Source organism: Cryptomeria japonica, chromosome 4 (genome assembly GCF_030272615.1).
Source record: "Cryptomeria japonica chromosome 4, Sugi_1.0, whole genome shotgun sequence".
In the NCBI taxonomy this organism is placed as follows: Eukaryota; Viridiplantae; Streptophyta; class Pinopsida; order Cupressales; family Cupressaceae; genus Cryptomeria; species Cryptomeria japonica.
The window spans coordinates 565517601-565533274 of NC_081408.1; the positions used below are offsets into that span (position 1 = coordinate 565517601).

At 37.6% G+C, this 15674-nt stretch overlaps 1 protein-coding gene across 2 annotated transcripts in view; it reads left to right on the top strand.

The window, feature by feature from the left end:
• Positions 1-1250: 1250 nt before the first annotated feature.
• The window catches only part of LOC131036090 (zeta-carotene desaturase, chloroplastic/chromoplastic), an 81457-nt gene continuing 67033 nt past the window's right edge, over positions 1251-15674 (top strand). The window contains exons 1-4 of one of the 2 annotated variants that reach the window (XM_057967897.2): positions 1251-1406; positions 1527-1714; positions 2828-2952; positions 3430-3564. In XM_057967897.2, the coding sequence (XP_057823880.2) occupies positions 1570-1714; positions 2828-2952; positions 3430-3564 (405 nt within the window). In that variant the 5' untranslated portion in view covers positions 1251-1406; positions 1527-1569. Of the gene's footprint in view, positions 1715-2827; positions 2953-3429; positions 3565-15674 lie in introns of both variants that reach the window. The other variant, XM_057967896.2, reaches the window with a different exon arrangement.

The window sequence follows — 15674 nt, forward strand, 5'->3', positions numbered from 1 at the left end:
ATTGCAAAATGGGTGCAGAAAAGCTGAATTGTGGGATTGGAAAACCAAGAAAACTCTTTTTGGTTTGTTTCTTATGCCAGTTGTTCTATATGGTTGCAAAGTTTGGGGAGGCAACATGTCAAACTGTGGATGTAGACAACTTGAGAGGATTCAAAAACACCTAATCACAAGCAATCTCAAAGTTAAAACGTCAGTTCCATATGATATCCTTTTAGCGGAAGCAGGTACTTTCTCGTTGGAGGCTTCAATGATAACCAGGTTAATAAGTTATCTAAAGAAGGTGGAAATCATGGATAATCAACGGTGGCCCAAAATCGCCATGGAAGAAGGACTTAACCGTAGGAAGAAAACTTGGATGAAACAAAACAAAAAGTGGTTGAACAAATGGAACATCAAGTTGCATGAATGTTCGAATACCAATGAGGAAATTAAAATGTTGGTCATAAGAAAGTTTCAAATTGCCATGTGGAATAATTGTATTGGTAAAAAAAAGATGTACTACATCAAAGAGTTTAACCTAGCTTGGGATCTATGGGGAGAAAACATACTTAGGGGCAGCTATAAAAGGCAAGGCAAGGCTGTTAGTGGCTCAATTGAGGACAAGTTCACATCATCTCGGGTGTGAAACGAGTAGGTGGAAAAGGCCCAAAGAGCTATGGGAAGAGAGAATTTGCTTGTTTTGCAAGATGGGCGTAATTGAGACCGAATGACACTTTCTTAGTGAGTGCATGACTTATGATGATATTCGTGTTCAGTATGAGTTCATCTTGAAAAGTGAAAACATGCATCATTTATTTGGCGAGGATAAGATCAATCAGACTGCTAGTTTTTTGGTCAAGATTCATAGCAGGAGATCTGACATGGAAAATATTATGAAGTTATCTTAAGCTGTGATCTCTTGGTCCCATAGATTGATCTGTCTTGTGGACGTTAGTAAAATCATTCATTCATTCATTTCTCTCCCTCCCTCTCCATCTCTCCCTTCTTCCTTCCCCCTTTTCTCTTCCTCCCTCTCTCCATCTCTTCCTCCTCTATATCTCCATTAAACTAACCACACTATTGATAAGAACTTGACACATTGCATTTTTTATTTTAATTTATATTTAACTATATGTAATTATTTACAATAAATAATTTTAAATAAATAAACATGAAATTTTTTTTAAGCGATGCCGGCTCGTACGAATCTTTTTCTGTAGATAATGTTTTAGGTAGCTATAAAATGGTCTACAATTAGTCAACTTCAGATATAAAATCAGAAGTGAATTTTCACTCGCTTTTACAAGTGGAGTACGTTGAACCAGGGGAACAAGAATGCAAAAATATTATATGGGTTTGACGTGTTTCAATTTAATTTGCATAAGACATATATGATTGGAAGGATAGGCCCGACCGGCCCATTAGAGGTTAGTGGTGGCACAAGCCAAAAAGGCATCTCCTCTTGCCTGCACCAAATACATATTGCAGACACCAGACTGAATATTCTCCTTCTCAACATTAATACACTTGTTTGTGGGTATTTCCAGTAGCATTTGCATTGGAGGAAAGAACAATCAAGGTGATATCATCATGGCTACAGTTCATGTTCACCCTTCCAAGCAAATGCTGGGGACTTCCTTTAGCCAGCGTTTGAGGGAGTTGCCGAGGAGTAAACGCAGAAGTGTTAATGTAAGGTGCAGCTTGAAGTCCAATGTCTCAGATATGAGCAAGAAAGGTAAGCTCTTGCTCTTTCCTTCACCGAATTATTTGTCGAAGTTCTTAGGCTTTCCCAGGTTGCACATGTTAAATAAATTTTGGATCAGCTGTGTTTGATTTTAACATCAATTTGCCCAATTGAGTTTTAAATTTGTATTTACGTTCTCCGGATAAGTTTTTTCAGTACTGAATATAGATTACCATGTTTAGAAATTTATAATTCTGAATGGGTGTTAAAGTTGTGTTCGAACACCGTGCTGATCCTTGTGTTCAGTAACATTCATCAACTACGGGAAACCTCTACTAGACTATACTAAGGGGTAAGGGGAACCCATTTAGCTTGCTTATTGTGACTATTTTTTAATTTGGTAAATGCTCCTTGTGTAACTTTTGGCCCAGATGCCATGATCCATGGTGACAGGGTCTTGCACCTCACACTTTCTGCCACACTCAGTATGCTAGATGCAGTATTTAATCCAACTTCAACACTTTTATCATGTCTCAGCAGCCCGCTGGATGCAATATTTCATTTCACATGGACTCACTTTAATTCACACCGAATCAGTTGGATGAATTATTTTATCCAATTTCACAGACTCACACACTGGTTCGCACATATTTAGGTATAAGATGGGTAGGAGGATGGCACCCAAGAAGGAATGGGGAGAGAGGATGTGTATTCTGTATTACAAAAACATTAGAAACAGAACAATATTTCATCAAGAAGTGCCCAGATATGTGTAGTCTGCATTGCAGGAGCAGTGAAACACTGAAACACTTCATCAAGGAACGCCCAAGATATGTGTATTTTGTATCACAAGAGCAGTGGGAATAGATAGACATTTCATCAAGGAATGCCTGGCCTGCAATGACATTACAGGCCAGGTATATGGAGGCCTTAAGAATTGACTTAGAGTTAGAACTCTTTTCAACAGGTAGGTGTAAGATTTGTAATATGTGGGCCTTGTGGACTTAATTAAATTTCATTCATATCATTGAAATACTTTATTGTCTCTCTTTAATTTCACCCAGGGTTTTGCTAAGGAGCTCTCGATGCTTTACCACTTGAGCTTATCCCATTGGACCTAGTTTGAAATTGGTTTTTACTCAAAGATTTGGTCTTGTGTTGCAGCTCCTAAAGGATTGTTTCCTTCTGAGCCAGAGAAGTATGAAGGTCCTAAATTGAAAGTGGCAATAATTGGTTCGGGGCTTGCAGGGATGTCAACTGCAGTTGAGCTTTTGGATCAGGGACATGAGGTTTGTACCTGAAAATTTCTTCATGTTTTTTGTATATATGAACATGATACATGCTTTTCAGTACTTTTCCATATACTGGATTGAAATGAAGCTATGTTGTTTAACAGTTTCTGGATGAAGTCTGTAAAAGATTTTGAAAATAAATGTTTCAGATCAGAGCTCGTAACCTATCATCACAATGAATGACAAACCAGGTTGTGATAAAGCTCATTAAATAGATAACTCTAAACAAGTAGAACAAAAATAATAGGTTATGCTATCGAACTAGAAAATGCTAGTGTTATGACAAATGCTAGGCCTTTATTTCTTTTATGTAATAATCAAGGTTGACCATTTTATTATCTTTGCTGACCTTGAATCACTAGTGCAGTTCTTTCACATGTCAAAATTCTAGAGAATTTGAAAATAAAACCTAGAACACAGGCATTGTTAAGGTTAATGAAATTAACTCTGTGCATTGTCAATCAAATTATACAGGTAGATATTTATGAATCACGGCCTTTCATCGGTGGAAAAGTAGGATCCTATGTGGATAAAAATGGAAATCATGTTGAGATGGGTCTTCATGTGTTTTTTGGTTGCTACAATAACCTCTTCCGTTTAATGAAAAAGGTTGGTAACTTTCTTCATGTTACATGATGCAAAATGTCAAAAATAATAAGCATTTATATATATGTTTTCGAGTGACTACAGTGCTGCTAATGGTTTTACTGCAGGGCTATGAGATTTTATATGAATTTTCTACAGCATGGCTAGTGATACTTGCTTAGGTTAAATCTAGACCTTCTGGAATACTTTGCATGGCATGTCAAGTGTATAAGCATTGCTCAAAAGTTTTGTAAGGTCTAAAGGTCACATTTCTCTTGAAGATCACTCCTAGGTTTTGGAAGGAAAAAATCAACAGTGTTTTTGCTAAATGCTCATATTTATAATTTTCCCAGTAATAGTGAGAAAATCATAATGGATTTTGTTATGTCCCTCATATTTATGGTCTTTTGCCCTTTATTTATAGGAATATTGACCTGATTTTCGAAGAAAGATGAAAGATTATTTTCTTCTATAAGAAACTTGTATGCTATATATTAGCTTATTTGATGGCGATTCTTAGGTTGAATAGGAATTGATTTGAATATTGAAGAAAGAGAGAGAAATATCATTTTCTTTTATAAGAAACTTGTATGTTATATGTTAGCTTATTTGATAGCCATTCTTGTGTTGGAAACCTCTCATCATGACTTTGTTAAATAATCAAATAATTCCAATCGAAGTGTGCAGCCAAAAATCTTGTTGAATATGTATCTTTTTGGATGAATTTTATTATTATGGTCTGATGTTATGTACTTTCATCATTATTTTGTAGGCAATAGTGAGCATGGAAAAAGTACATGGTTGTTAAGATTCTAAATAGTCTAGATAATTTGAACCAGTAATTTGTTTGCTTTCTGGAGTAAGAATGAAACATTTAACTTTTAATGAATGAAAATGGAGGCCTCTATTTATAATCCTGTAATGTAAATTGAGTATTTCATGGTATGTCTGTATCTTCTTTTCTGATATATTGAATATGGAGAATTTACACACTCGGTTTCTAGTGAACATTGCTATTGTCGAGGTATTTACCTTACATAAATATTTTTTGAAGATGCACGTGAGTAAAAAATACAATCTTTCAATTCTTCATTTTTCACAAGCCTGGTATTGGTGTGGCTATCTTCTATAATATGTGTATGAGCAAATTTTGTTTATGTTTAAAGCTCTTATTTTCTATTTATGTCAACCATATTTCACTTGGTCCTCACTGTTTCCCATTATTATCATAACTGAATATTCTCTGTATTTTCTTTTTGAAGGGTTGAATGCTTTCTCGTGTCAAATTTCAACTCCACTATTCATCTTAATCTCTGATCCCTTACGTTTGAAGTGCGTATAGCGATTTTAGTTCCCACTACTTTTGTGTTTGTTAATCCACTTATTCTCTGTTGAAGATACCCTTGATTTATCACTATTGCATATGGTTCACTTCAAACATTTTTCCTTCGCACCATAATTATTTTGAACTTGTACTCATTTCAGTTGTGCAATTTTTCTGTTTTCAGTATGTATGTCTCTTGCACCATGCAATTTCTATCTACTTCATATCTTTTCACCATACAATAAATTACTTTTGCTTTTTGCCTTTTCATTGTGTGTTTTCGGTTGCCATTTTTGGTTTGTAGATTGTACTATCAACTATGTATCATCCACGAATTCCTACATTTTTTGATTTGATCTTGGTTTCAGCGTGTTACTAATAAATTGAGGATTCGATCATCTCTCACCATGTGCTCATTTAGTAGCCCACATTACTTCATTCATATATTGCTATCAGGTACAGGTTTTCATCTTCAGCTTTCTTCAAAAAGGATGTCAATTGTATAACAATAAAGAAAGACCCAAGCAAAATCACATGTCAACAAATTTCATTGGCACACACATGTTAGGAAAATGATGAAAATTATAGAATAAAATAAAAACTTAAAAAATTACATATCAATAGAACAATAGAATACTCATGATAAGAACAATAGACATGGATGCAACTTACTTCGAAAATTCAAATAGTTCTTTCTGCTGAAACCTTCATTCCTTAATTAAGCATAATTGAGTCAAACCATAGAGAAATGATTTTCTGAATGAGCAGAATGATAAGTAGAAAGAGGAATTTTCTACCAATAGGCTCTGTTGTAGGATTAGAAAACCATTGATATGAATGTAAACCTATATCTTAATTTAAGCATTATTTAAAGCATCTATAAGCAGGCAAGGAAACCATAATGGGCGTGTGTGGTATGAATGTAGCCTAGTAATGAGAGTTGATGCTGTAAAGAATCCATTTGTCAAGATGGGTGGTCATATTTCTACTCCATATAGTAGCTATCAATATCCTTTAATAAACATGCCAAGATTTCTCCAAATTTTTAGAGACCTTATTAACCGCCCAAGCTATTTGAGGGTACACTAGACACAAGTCCTCTTGGCCAGGAGTGATTACAGTCACATCAACTTTATATCGAGATAGATCATCAAATCCCTAAGTAGAGAAGGAATAAAATTATATTGATGTTCATGAATGGCCAAAATAAGTCAATGATACCCAAATATACAATTAGTTATACAAGAAAAAATCCAGGGTAATTATGAAAGTAACTAAATACGAAGTACAAATCAAAGATGAAAAAAGAAAGGGGATAAAACCTAAATTGGTTAAACCCCAAGCCGTAACGCATAGTAAAAGTGTGAAGTTAAACATCTCTTCTAGGGAAGGGCCTCAGCAAAGAAACATTGAACTAATGAATGTCAAACATGAGACCATGAAACAAGAGTAAGACCAATCCTTTCACATGCGTGTAGTAATGCTCAGACCTGGAGAACTGTTACATCAACATCTATCACAAGACAAGAGCCCAAGCATGATCTCATAATTTTCATAGAGGAATATACAGAGGCAAAGGGGCAGACCGGACAACCCTAGGAGAAAGCTGAGTACTCCCCCAAGAGCCTCTCCTAACATCCAGAGTTGATGAAATTCTGGTATCAAGAAAACGACTAGTAATGTGTGACTGCCTCTGGATCAGGTTTACAGACAATGGAAGGCCCTCAAGTCCAGAATGTAGCAGGATCTCTCAGCCTGGAATAAGAGTAAGGGGGGTGGGGTACTCTGGTAGTAATACACACAGGAACACCTTGTCATTAATTTGTCTCCTAGGTGTGAACAAATTGGATCTAGGGACTCTATAACACTTCCAATGCTTGTAGTGGCATGAGAGAAGGAATTAATCAGCTTGACAATTCTATGGCTCCCCTGGAAGGATCTACAATTGAAAATAATCACCTCCTAAGCACTTTTCAGCAGGTTACTAAATGGTGGATAAAGATGTTGAATATATGTACAAGCAGTGGCATCCCATTAGTCATTGTTCATAATACACCTAAAAATAGTAGGCAAGGATGGCAGCTCCTGTTTCTATGGAGATACTGTGGTTGGTGTCAATGTGTAATTGGTGGGAGAACACCTTCACTAGGCTAAGGGAATCCTCTAGCCATGTGACCTATGATACTTGAGGTAGTTAGGCTAACTATTGATGCCCATTCACACTTTGTAAGAAATGTTGAACATAGATAGCCAACTTGGGGCCGAGTGGATGTGATTAAATCCATGTAAACATGCTCTATAATGACTTTATTGATTTTCTCCTTGGAGTGAAGAAGGCAAGAGATACTGAAAGAATGCTCAAGTGGAGGAAGCTGAGCAGAGATTGAATGACCATATTGGTCTTGGAATACCAACGTCAGCATCTAGTGGGGTCCAAAGGGGTACCTGTCTAAGATGAACTATTTGCCGAGTAGGGGTATCTCTCATGGTCTGCCAAACCTCAGATCCATAAATAACTGTGGGATTAATAACTGCATTACAGAGGAGTTTCTTTTTAGGGATATCATGGAAATGAATATATAAATATTGGCACACTAGGACTGAAAATGAGGCATATTCTTTTCAAAGATGTGACTAAGAGTTAAGCTTCAAACTGAAAGAGGGTCCAGTGAATTGAACTCCAAATAGGTATAAGCTTTTTGTCCTATTTAAAAATCTCTGTTGTAAAAAACTTTCAACTGAAAGATGGATCATCATTAGATGTTTTGACGGTCACAACTTAAGATGTACAAAAATTGGCCACAAGTTGGGGAATCTCAAAATAATGAGTAAGGGCATCAAGTTGTCTCTGGAAACATTTGGCAAAGTGCAAGAGGAGGACATCATCAACAATGAGTAGTATAACAATCAGAACATGATGTAAAAGACAACCATTGTCCACACAAGTATGCTTTCAAGAAAGTCCTCAAGCTCATCAGTGTTGATACTGAAAAATTAAAGAGCTTTTCATATTAAGATGTTCAGCCAATTAGCATTTTACTGTTTATTTAGAGACTCTGTTTGAATCTTGTACTTCCCTCCAATACCTTAAGAAGATTTACTGCGAATTTTTTTTCTTCTCTATGAGAGAAGAGATCTCTAGGAATATGCCTTTGCAAGAGCCTATGGACCTGTTATACTAATTACATCTTTGTTCCTCCCAATCTCCCTTGGCAGAGGTGCTAGGTATCTTGCAGTTTCAGTCAACACTGATGTAGACTGAAGGTGACTGGTTAGGCACTTGCAAGGCACGAAACCAATGCCCAGATCCAATAAATGATTTGCAAGACCAACCAGATCTCATTATCTTTTGTGCGGATTCTGTTAAAAGAGTGGTGTCAGAAGTTGTGTGATATCTAAGAAATCTTAGGCCACAAATATTAGGAGGAAATGGAGTTACCTGTGACCAAAGATGTCTTTGGCTGAAATTGGTATGAGAAAACCTGAGTAACCCTACGCCCAGAGGTATCTTCACCAGCCCATCCCACCCTAGGCCATTCCTATATGACATTCATAGATCTTGCACTTGGAACTATTTAGTATTTGAGGAGCCTATAAATTGTTTGGCTACTTGTTGGGTGAATATTTTGTCACCAGCGTACCAATGACAAAATATGTATTTCACACACAGCTATGTTGAGACAAAGTCTCTCCTCTCATCAAGGGGAGGTTCCCTGGTAGAATCTGGGTATTGTCTCTATTTCAACAACTTTGAAAGTAAATTCGGGGGTAAGCTTAGGGCGTATAATTCTCTTTTTTAAGAATTAACGTATATCCCTTAACTTGATGAAACTTCTTACAAAATAACCAACGAATGAAACTTGCATACAATGACTAAATTATATCTCTAAGACCGCATAAGCACAAAGTTTTATGTGAGTACAATCTAACTTTCAAATCAATAACATTTACAGTTCAAAGTCTTCAATATATATATGAAACTTCCAATAATCTAAAGCAACTAGCAATAGTACAAAGCCTACTACCTAATCACTGTATCACAATACTAATTCCTAAATATGAAAATAGCTCAAAGTCTATTTGCCACAATTTAGATGCTTCCTTAATCACATGAACAAAAACGCCACCAATATCAAGGAATTAAAGAACATATATAAGCAATGAACATAAGAACATCCACTCATATAAACAATCTTTGGCCCAACACAAAGTTTGGAATCAAAAGGAATTGCTTTCTTTATTTGCTTGATTGAATCTTCACAACAAAAAGCTCAAAATCTTAGTTGAGGCAACAATTCGGCAGAGTTTTTGCTTAGCATATCAAAGATCCCTATTTACAAATGAGGTTCCCCCTTTTATGTGAAAGGAGTTGAGAAAAATGTGGACATAGTTGACTAATTCAACTACAGAGTCCCACTTGACTACAACTACTGCATAAAATAAAAATGCAACTACAAGAAAATTTGCAGTAAGAAAAGATGCAACTACATGAAAACTACTTAGTGTCAATGACACTTTATTCTTTATTTTCCCCCCTCATTGATTTTCTGGAATTCCTCAAATCTAGCCAGTGTAGCTTGCATCTCAAATTTATCTGGCCTTGAAGTCGCATTAGAAATGGCATGAACATGAGAGATGGAATCTCCAACTTCTACATAAGCCCTTTTAGCTTTCTTCAAAACTGATCCAAGATCATCTAAGTTGACTTGAATTTCAATCAACTTATCAAATGAAGCCAGAGAAAATTGATCATCTACCAACTGGTCGATCATGGTGAGGAATTCTTGCTTAATGGTCTCGCTGAGTTAAACCTTCTGTTCTGTATCAAATAATTGGCAAGGTAATTCTGATATCCCTGATGAAATATTTGTAATTGCATCAGCACATGCTTTCTTATCCCAATTCAAATCTTTTACCAGCATTTTCATTAGCTCATCCTTGTGTGCCAGTATTGATCGGGTTTGGATGTACTCACCTCGAGTCAATACCACGTTGTTATCAACAAGGATGTCTACTCTATATTCTCTCATTTTATCCCAGAGCCCAAAACTTTTTTCAAGTTCTGTTATTTCTTGGGATAATAAAGATTGTACATCCTGAACCTGTACTTGTGCATTCTCAAAGTCTATCAAAAGATTGACTACAGAGTCAATGAGATGTGACCCTTCTAACTTCAAGCAATCGATCCATTCCTCCATTACTTTGCCCCTTGTACCCAATTGTTCTACTTTTTTAAGTGCTTCTGTGTCCACTGAAGAAACTATTGGTTGAACCTCTTGTGATGACTGCGTAATTTTATAAAGAACGCTAGTTAGCTGTTCACATTTATGCTTCCATTCAATCTTCTCATCCCTTTCCTGATCTAGTCGACGCATGAGAGAATTGAAAGCAGTTTGAGAGTCTTGCTTAACAATCTCATGTGTTTCCACACCAAGTTCCACAGTCTGCATAGCATAATCCACAGGTTGAATGTTGTCCTTGTCTTTGTCTGAAGATGGCACCAAGACCTCAACATATTTCCTTTTGCTTACTGGATCAACCAAGATTCTAGACACAATCTTGGGCTTCTTGGTGACTTTCTGCTTGTCAGGACCTAATTGATCAAAATCAAAATCATCCGGTGAGATTACGTGTCTCTTTCTTTTAGGCGCCACAATATCCAACCATGGAGGAAGATTTGATTTTGCCATTGGAGTTGTGGTACCGGTTTGCGTAGTCACAGATACTTGTGTTGTTACTTGGCTTGTAGTTGCAGCGGCTTGGGATATTGGCACAAGGGCAATTGTATCGACAACATTATGAACTTGAGAAGATGTTGTTGCCACAATAGTAGAAACCAATGATGGAGCTTCTGTAGTAATAATGGTTGAAACAAGTGGAGGAGCTTCTATAGTGACAACGCCTGAAGGAAGCGTCACTACTTGTTGTTCTTGAGAAATCTGCGCCATTGCTTCTGTGAAGTCTAGGATTGAAGATTCAATCATAGACACAGGTACATCATCAAAACTTGGAAGGCTTGACAAAGTCACAAATTTTTCATTATCTTCTCCTTGTGACACGACAATGTCCAAGCCTTCATCATCCTGTTCTTCATCTTCTTCATCTGAGTCAGACTCAATAGAATGAATAGTTACCCGAGTTGAAGCAGGAACTTGTGTTGTTTTAGAAATGGTAGTAACTAACGGTGAAAGTGATTCCCTCGCATCTTGCTTTTCTTCTTCCAGTAGTATTTCTCCCTCTTCTTGTCGTTTTTCTGGTTCCTTTAACGCTGGCTCCCCAGAAACATCCTTTTGTGCAACTTGAGATGAAAATTCTCCTTTCTTTGGCCCTTTGATAATGAACTTGTATGTAGGTCTTTTCCCCTTTGTCATAGGAGATGAAATTGGTGGTGGCTCCTATGGATCCTGTCTATTCTTGGTTCTCATTTCTGACGTCTTACCCACATGACCTTCATCATCCTGCTCATCACCAGAACTTGTAGGGAGTTGCTTCATCCTTATGCCTTTCTATTGATGTGTGTTTTATGCACATAACATTCAGAATAAAATACCAAAGCACTTTATTCTCTCTTGAACAAAGTCACCTCGGATGCTAAGGGTAAGATCAACTAAAATGATTCCAAGGTTTCTACAGTTAGGTCTTGACGAGTGGGTAACTCAATGGTTGATGTGAATTGCTGTTTTCAATTGGGGACTTACACAATTGTTCGAATCAACTTCATTTATCATGATATGGAATGGATGTGCTGATAACTTAGGATATGGCAATGTAGTTCTGGACTCAATTCGAACAAGACTTACTAAAAAATGGCAAAAAGGAATAGGGTTCAGGAAATCTATTCTAAGCCTAGGAATGTAGGAAATGATGAACAAATTTAGTGGAATCAAACTAGGCAAGGTCTCACCATCAAATCGAACAGATTTTGACATGAGCTTAGTGCAATCATCTAAGGGGTATCTCATAGATATTCAAATTATTACCATCAAGGATTGAAACCATCCAAGTTGATGCATAACAATGGATATGTAATAATTGAAGTTAAGTTTGCATAAATTTCCAATTGACCACACAAGGCGCACTTACAATCAGCAAGAGGCTAGTGGTATGGATTAATAGATTCCACACAAAAAAAATCAACAATTCTTTCATTCAATCTAACAAACATTGAAAGCAAATTCTAAATCGAAAATTCTAATCTAACTTGGAGGAATTGAGAACCTTGAATGCAAAACAACACTTGAATGACAAAATCACCTTCAAGTCGAACAATGATTTATATTCAAAAGCTGCAGCATATACCAACAATTCTACAAAAACTCTCTCTTACAAATGAGAGACAATGGGGTATATATAGAGTCTCATACAAAATGGATGGCCAAGATCAAAACTAAATCAAGGGTCAAGATCATGTCAACAAAACCCTAGAACTGGCCTAATTAGGGTTTACATAAAAAATGGTGCCACCAACATATGGCCCAATAGAAAGATACCTAGTCATCAAATAAGGAATCTTCTAGAAGATTCCGTCCTGCATCTCTCTCTCTCCTAGCATACTCCAAGAATCTAGCTAATACAAAATCTAACTCCTCCATGGAAATGCTGGGTAAGGTATCCTGCTGTAAATCAATCACGTCCAATGCATCGGAGCAAGCACCCAAAGTGTTCTCCCAATCTGGCATGAGCTTCTATGAATCATGGACTTGAATCAACAAAGAGACCAAATCATCGATCTGACTCTTCTTCAAAGAGTCCAACTAATTGAAATACATGAATTTCATTTTGTCTCTTAATTCAACTAAGTGTAGCCCACTGGCTTCACTGACATCAACCCCCAATAACTCTTCAATTGAGGCAAGGATCTTCGACTGAATATCATGAATAGATGCCTCTATCTCTGCACAACTCTTTTGTGCGCTCTCATAAGTGGATTTCTTCATGGCCAATGATCAATACTAGCCATGGAAATCGTATCTATCTCCATTGTGTACAACATTCTCCATGATCAACGTGGACATAGGAATCTTCTTCAAAGCTCTGAGGTGTGGAATATTCTTCTCTTGAATAGGTCAAAATTCTTCCCAAACTCCCTCCAAATACTGTATTCTGAATATGAGCCCTGTTGTCCTGTCAAATGTTTGGACAAACTGAGTAAGGAAATCATTCACTTGTCTATTTGTGTTTTCAATCCATTTTTCCACCTTTGAGAGTGTATCTCTCGCTGCCTCATAATGTGAATGTAGTCCACGATCAATTGCAATAGGGAAAATAAGGGTGGGATTCTCACACATTATCCTTGCAATGTACTCTCTAAGTTTGATATTCTTTGCTTTGTACTTCTCTCTTTTCTCTATTTCTCCATCCAATCTCGCACTGATAGCCCTAAGGGTGTCACCAACCTCCTGAAATTCCTGCTCTTTTGTAGTACGACCAAGGGCAACTGAAATAATATGGAAATCCACAGGAGTAGCAATGTCCTCCGTCACACCTCCAATAGGAACAACCACCTGCGCAATCTGCATTCCTGTCTCATCTCTAGCTATGTGTGACAAAATCTCAACTCTCTTAGGTTCTTTCTCCTTATTGCTTCTAGCTAAGTAGTCATCAATGTCATCAATAGGATGTGCCTCTATCATTTTCTTACTTTTCTCCATACTCCTCATCAGCCAATCAAGAATAGCGGCCATCTCCATACCATCATCGAGACACATATCTCGGTCAAACCCTCTCAATGCCGAGATAACATTATCATCATCATCAGGATTATCCCTGGTCAAATCATATACCTTCTTCCCCAAACTAACCTCTAAAAGGACAATAGGGGATCCCGACTGATCATCATCCTCATTAGGTGGAGTAGATGTCGTTGTGGCATGTAAATCTTGAATATTTTCTGGCAATATCACTGTGTTGGAACATTGCTCAGTCTCCTTGTTTTGTTCTGACACTTCAACTTCCTTGATTGATGAGAAACTGAGGGGAGGCGAAGGAATGATAGGTGAAGGAATGATAGTCTTTTGTTTCTTCTTCTTAACCTCCTCAATCTTCTTCTCTCTAGCCTTGACTTCTCCTGGTGTGTTCTTCCTTCGTTTGGGAGCTTGACTCTCTTCATCCGCATGAATCCTGATATCACGGATAGTCCTCTAATCATCCTCGGAAGCGGATTCTTCTCGTTTCATCTTTTCATAAGTGAAGGCAACACCCATATCAACTAATCTGTTCATCTGAATATCCACCCATGCTCGGGAGAAACTCAAGACCTCTCTCATCAATCTGTTCAAATCTATTTCTTCCGGTTCTGACCAATTAGGCAATAAAATCGCCTTCTTCATCTCATTCTCATATTGTGGATGCGTATGATCCTTATCATCTATTACCTGATCAGGAATGAGGAAAAGTCCACACTTCATCATGAAATCCATTGACATTCGGGACCGCATTCTTCTCTTTATTGCTTGCTTGACCATCAGGTCGGCCCAATAATCTTCTATGTCTACCTTGTGGAGGAACTTAACACCCCTGATCATTCCAACTTTCTTAACTGGATCAAATCTTTCTCTTCTCTTGTATGTTGCAAATTGATAGAATGCAAGTTCGTCACTTGCTGTGCTAGCTGCTAAGGCGGATTGGCAAACCTCCGATGTCTTCCCCACGAAAATAGGAATTGGCATGCCAGTTTTGTGCTTTTCCTTCTGGATGGAATCAAACTTCAGAATCTGTCTCACCGCTTCCAACAAGATCATTTTGTCAGAAGGATACCTAGGAGGCCTGTAAGGTTCGGATTGAAATCCATGAATCCTTAGGTATGTGAAAGTGGGAAACTATATATACCACGATCCATATTTCTCTATCAGCTCCGTTGTCTCCTTGGACAACCTCCTGTGGACTCCACCTTGCAACATTTGCGTTATGTACATTGTGAATACATCATTCACTCTCTTATAATCTTCAATTCGATACATGTTCAATTGTGGATAGCACTCATAACTCCTGAATTGTCCTTGTCCATTCCCGACTTCACCTCTGCATATCAATCCCTTGTATGTAACAAATCGCGCAAGCAGGTACACCAAATAGGAAGTCATGGCGAATGATCTGGACCGCTCCACATTCCTCAGCTGAAAATCCAGATTGTCACTTATGATTCTAGACCAATTTATCAACGTTCCTTTCAGACAATCCTGGATGAAATAGAACATCCATCCATCATATATTGTACCCTACGACATCCCCATCACTCGGTTAAGCAAGAATACTAAATTACTATATTCATCTTTGAAGTCTGTGCACATGAGTGTCTTGGGAGCCTTGGAATGATGAGTCCTAGGCTCGATCATCCACTCCTTGTTTACTACGGTCTTGTATGCATCCATCTTCTTCTTATATATGTCTTCATATTCATCCTTAGTTATATCTTTCATATCTGCTCCTCGTGGAATTCCAAACACCTTAGCAATCGCATCCTCAGCAAGGTAGGCAATGATGGCACCCTTAGGAGTCTTGATCATTCGGGAGTGAGGAGCATAGCATTGTGCACACTCCAGGATAAGCTCACTGCACCGTATGGATTGCGGGAATCCAACGGCTTGATAAATGCCACTCTTCATAATGTTCACATAGGCTGGGGAAGGAATCTGGCTACCAATTCTGAACATTCGCTATCGCATCTGGTTCATGTTCAAGAAATGCATGTTCGTGTCTGTAATCTCCTTCCATCTGAATGACATCTTGGATTGTGGATAGAATCCGGTCTCAACAATCCTCTGTTGTTCTCTCCTTTCCTGGAGTTCGGACTTCGACATCGTACCTATAT